Source organism: Acanthisitta chloris, unplaced genomic scaffold (assembly GCF_000695815.1).
Source record: "Acanthisitta chloris isolate BGI_N310 unplaced genomic scaffold, ASM69581v1 scaffold15971, whole genome shotgun sequence".
NCBI lineage: Eukaryota > Metazoa > Chordata > Aves > Passeriformes > Acanthisittidae > Acanthisitta > Acanthisitta chloris.
Genome location: NW_008657768.1, coordinates 321 through 736, shown reverse-complemented (window position 1 = coordinate 736; position 416 = coordinate 321). Strand labels below are relative to the sequence as shown.

General features: G+C 63.7%; 1 protein-coding gene across 1 annotated transcript in view; it reads left to right on the top strand.

The window, feature by feature from the left end:
- LOC103811856 (sodium/iodide cotransporter-like) overlaps positions 1-105 on the top strand; it is a gene marked incomplete at both ends in the record, with an annotated part of 1,538 nt that extends 1,433 nt beyond the window's left edge. Inside the window, one exon of the mRNA XM_009084854.1 lies at positions 1-105. This exon is cut by the window's left edge and continues 9 nt beyond it. Within this exon, the coding sequence (XP_009083102.1) occupies positions 1-105 (105 nt within the window).
- Positions 106-416: the final 311 nt, after the last annotated feature.

Genomic DNA, 416 nt, shown 5'->3' with positions numbered 1-416 from the left:
GCTCTCCGGCTTCATCGCCATCGTCATCCGGGGGACGATGCTGCTGGGGGGCCCTGCCAGGGTGCTGGACATTGCTGCCAATGGCTCCAGGGTGAACTTTGGAGAGTGAGTCACCCCCATTCCCTGGTGGGCACACCCTGGTACCTCTGTCCTGGGGTGTTGGGGGCGTCTGTGAGTCCCCTCAGTCTGTGATGTGTGGATCCCATTCACTCCCTGCCCTAGGGTGCTGAGGGGTTGGTGCCACCCCCATTCACTCCCTGCCCCAGGGTGCTGAGGGGTTGGTGCCAGCCCCATTCATTCCCTGCCCTTGGGTGCTGAGGGGTTGATGCCAACCCCATTCACCCCTTGCCCAAGGGGTTGGTGCCAGCTCCAGTCCACCCTCTGCCTGAGGGTGCTGAGGAGTTGGTGCCAGCCCA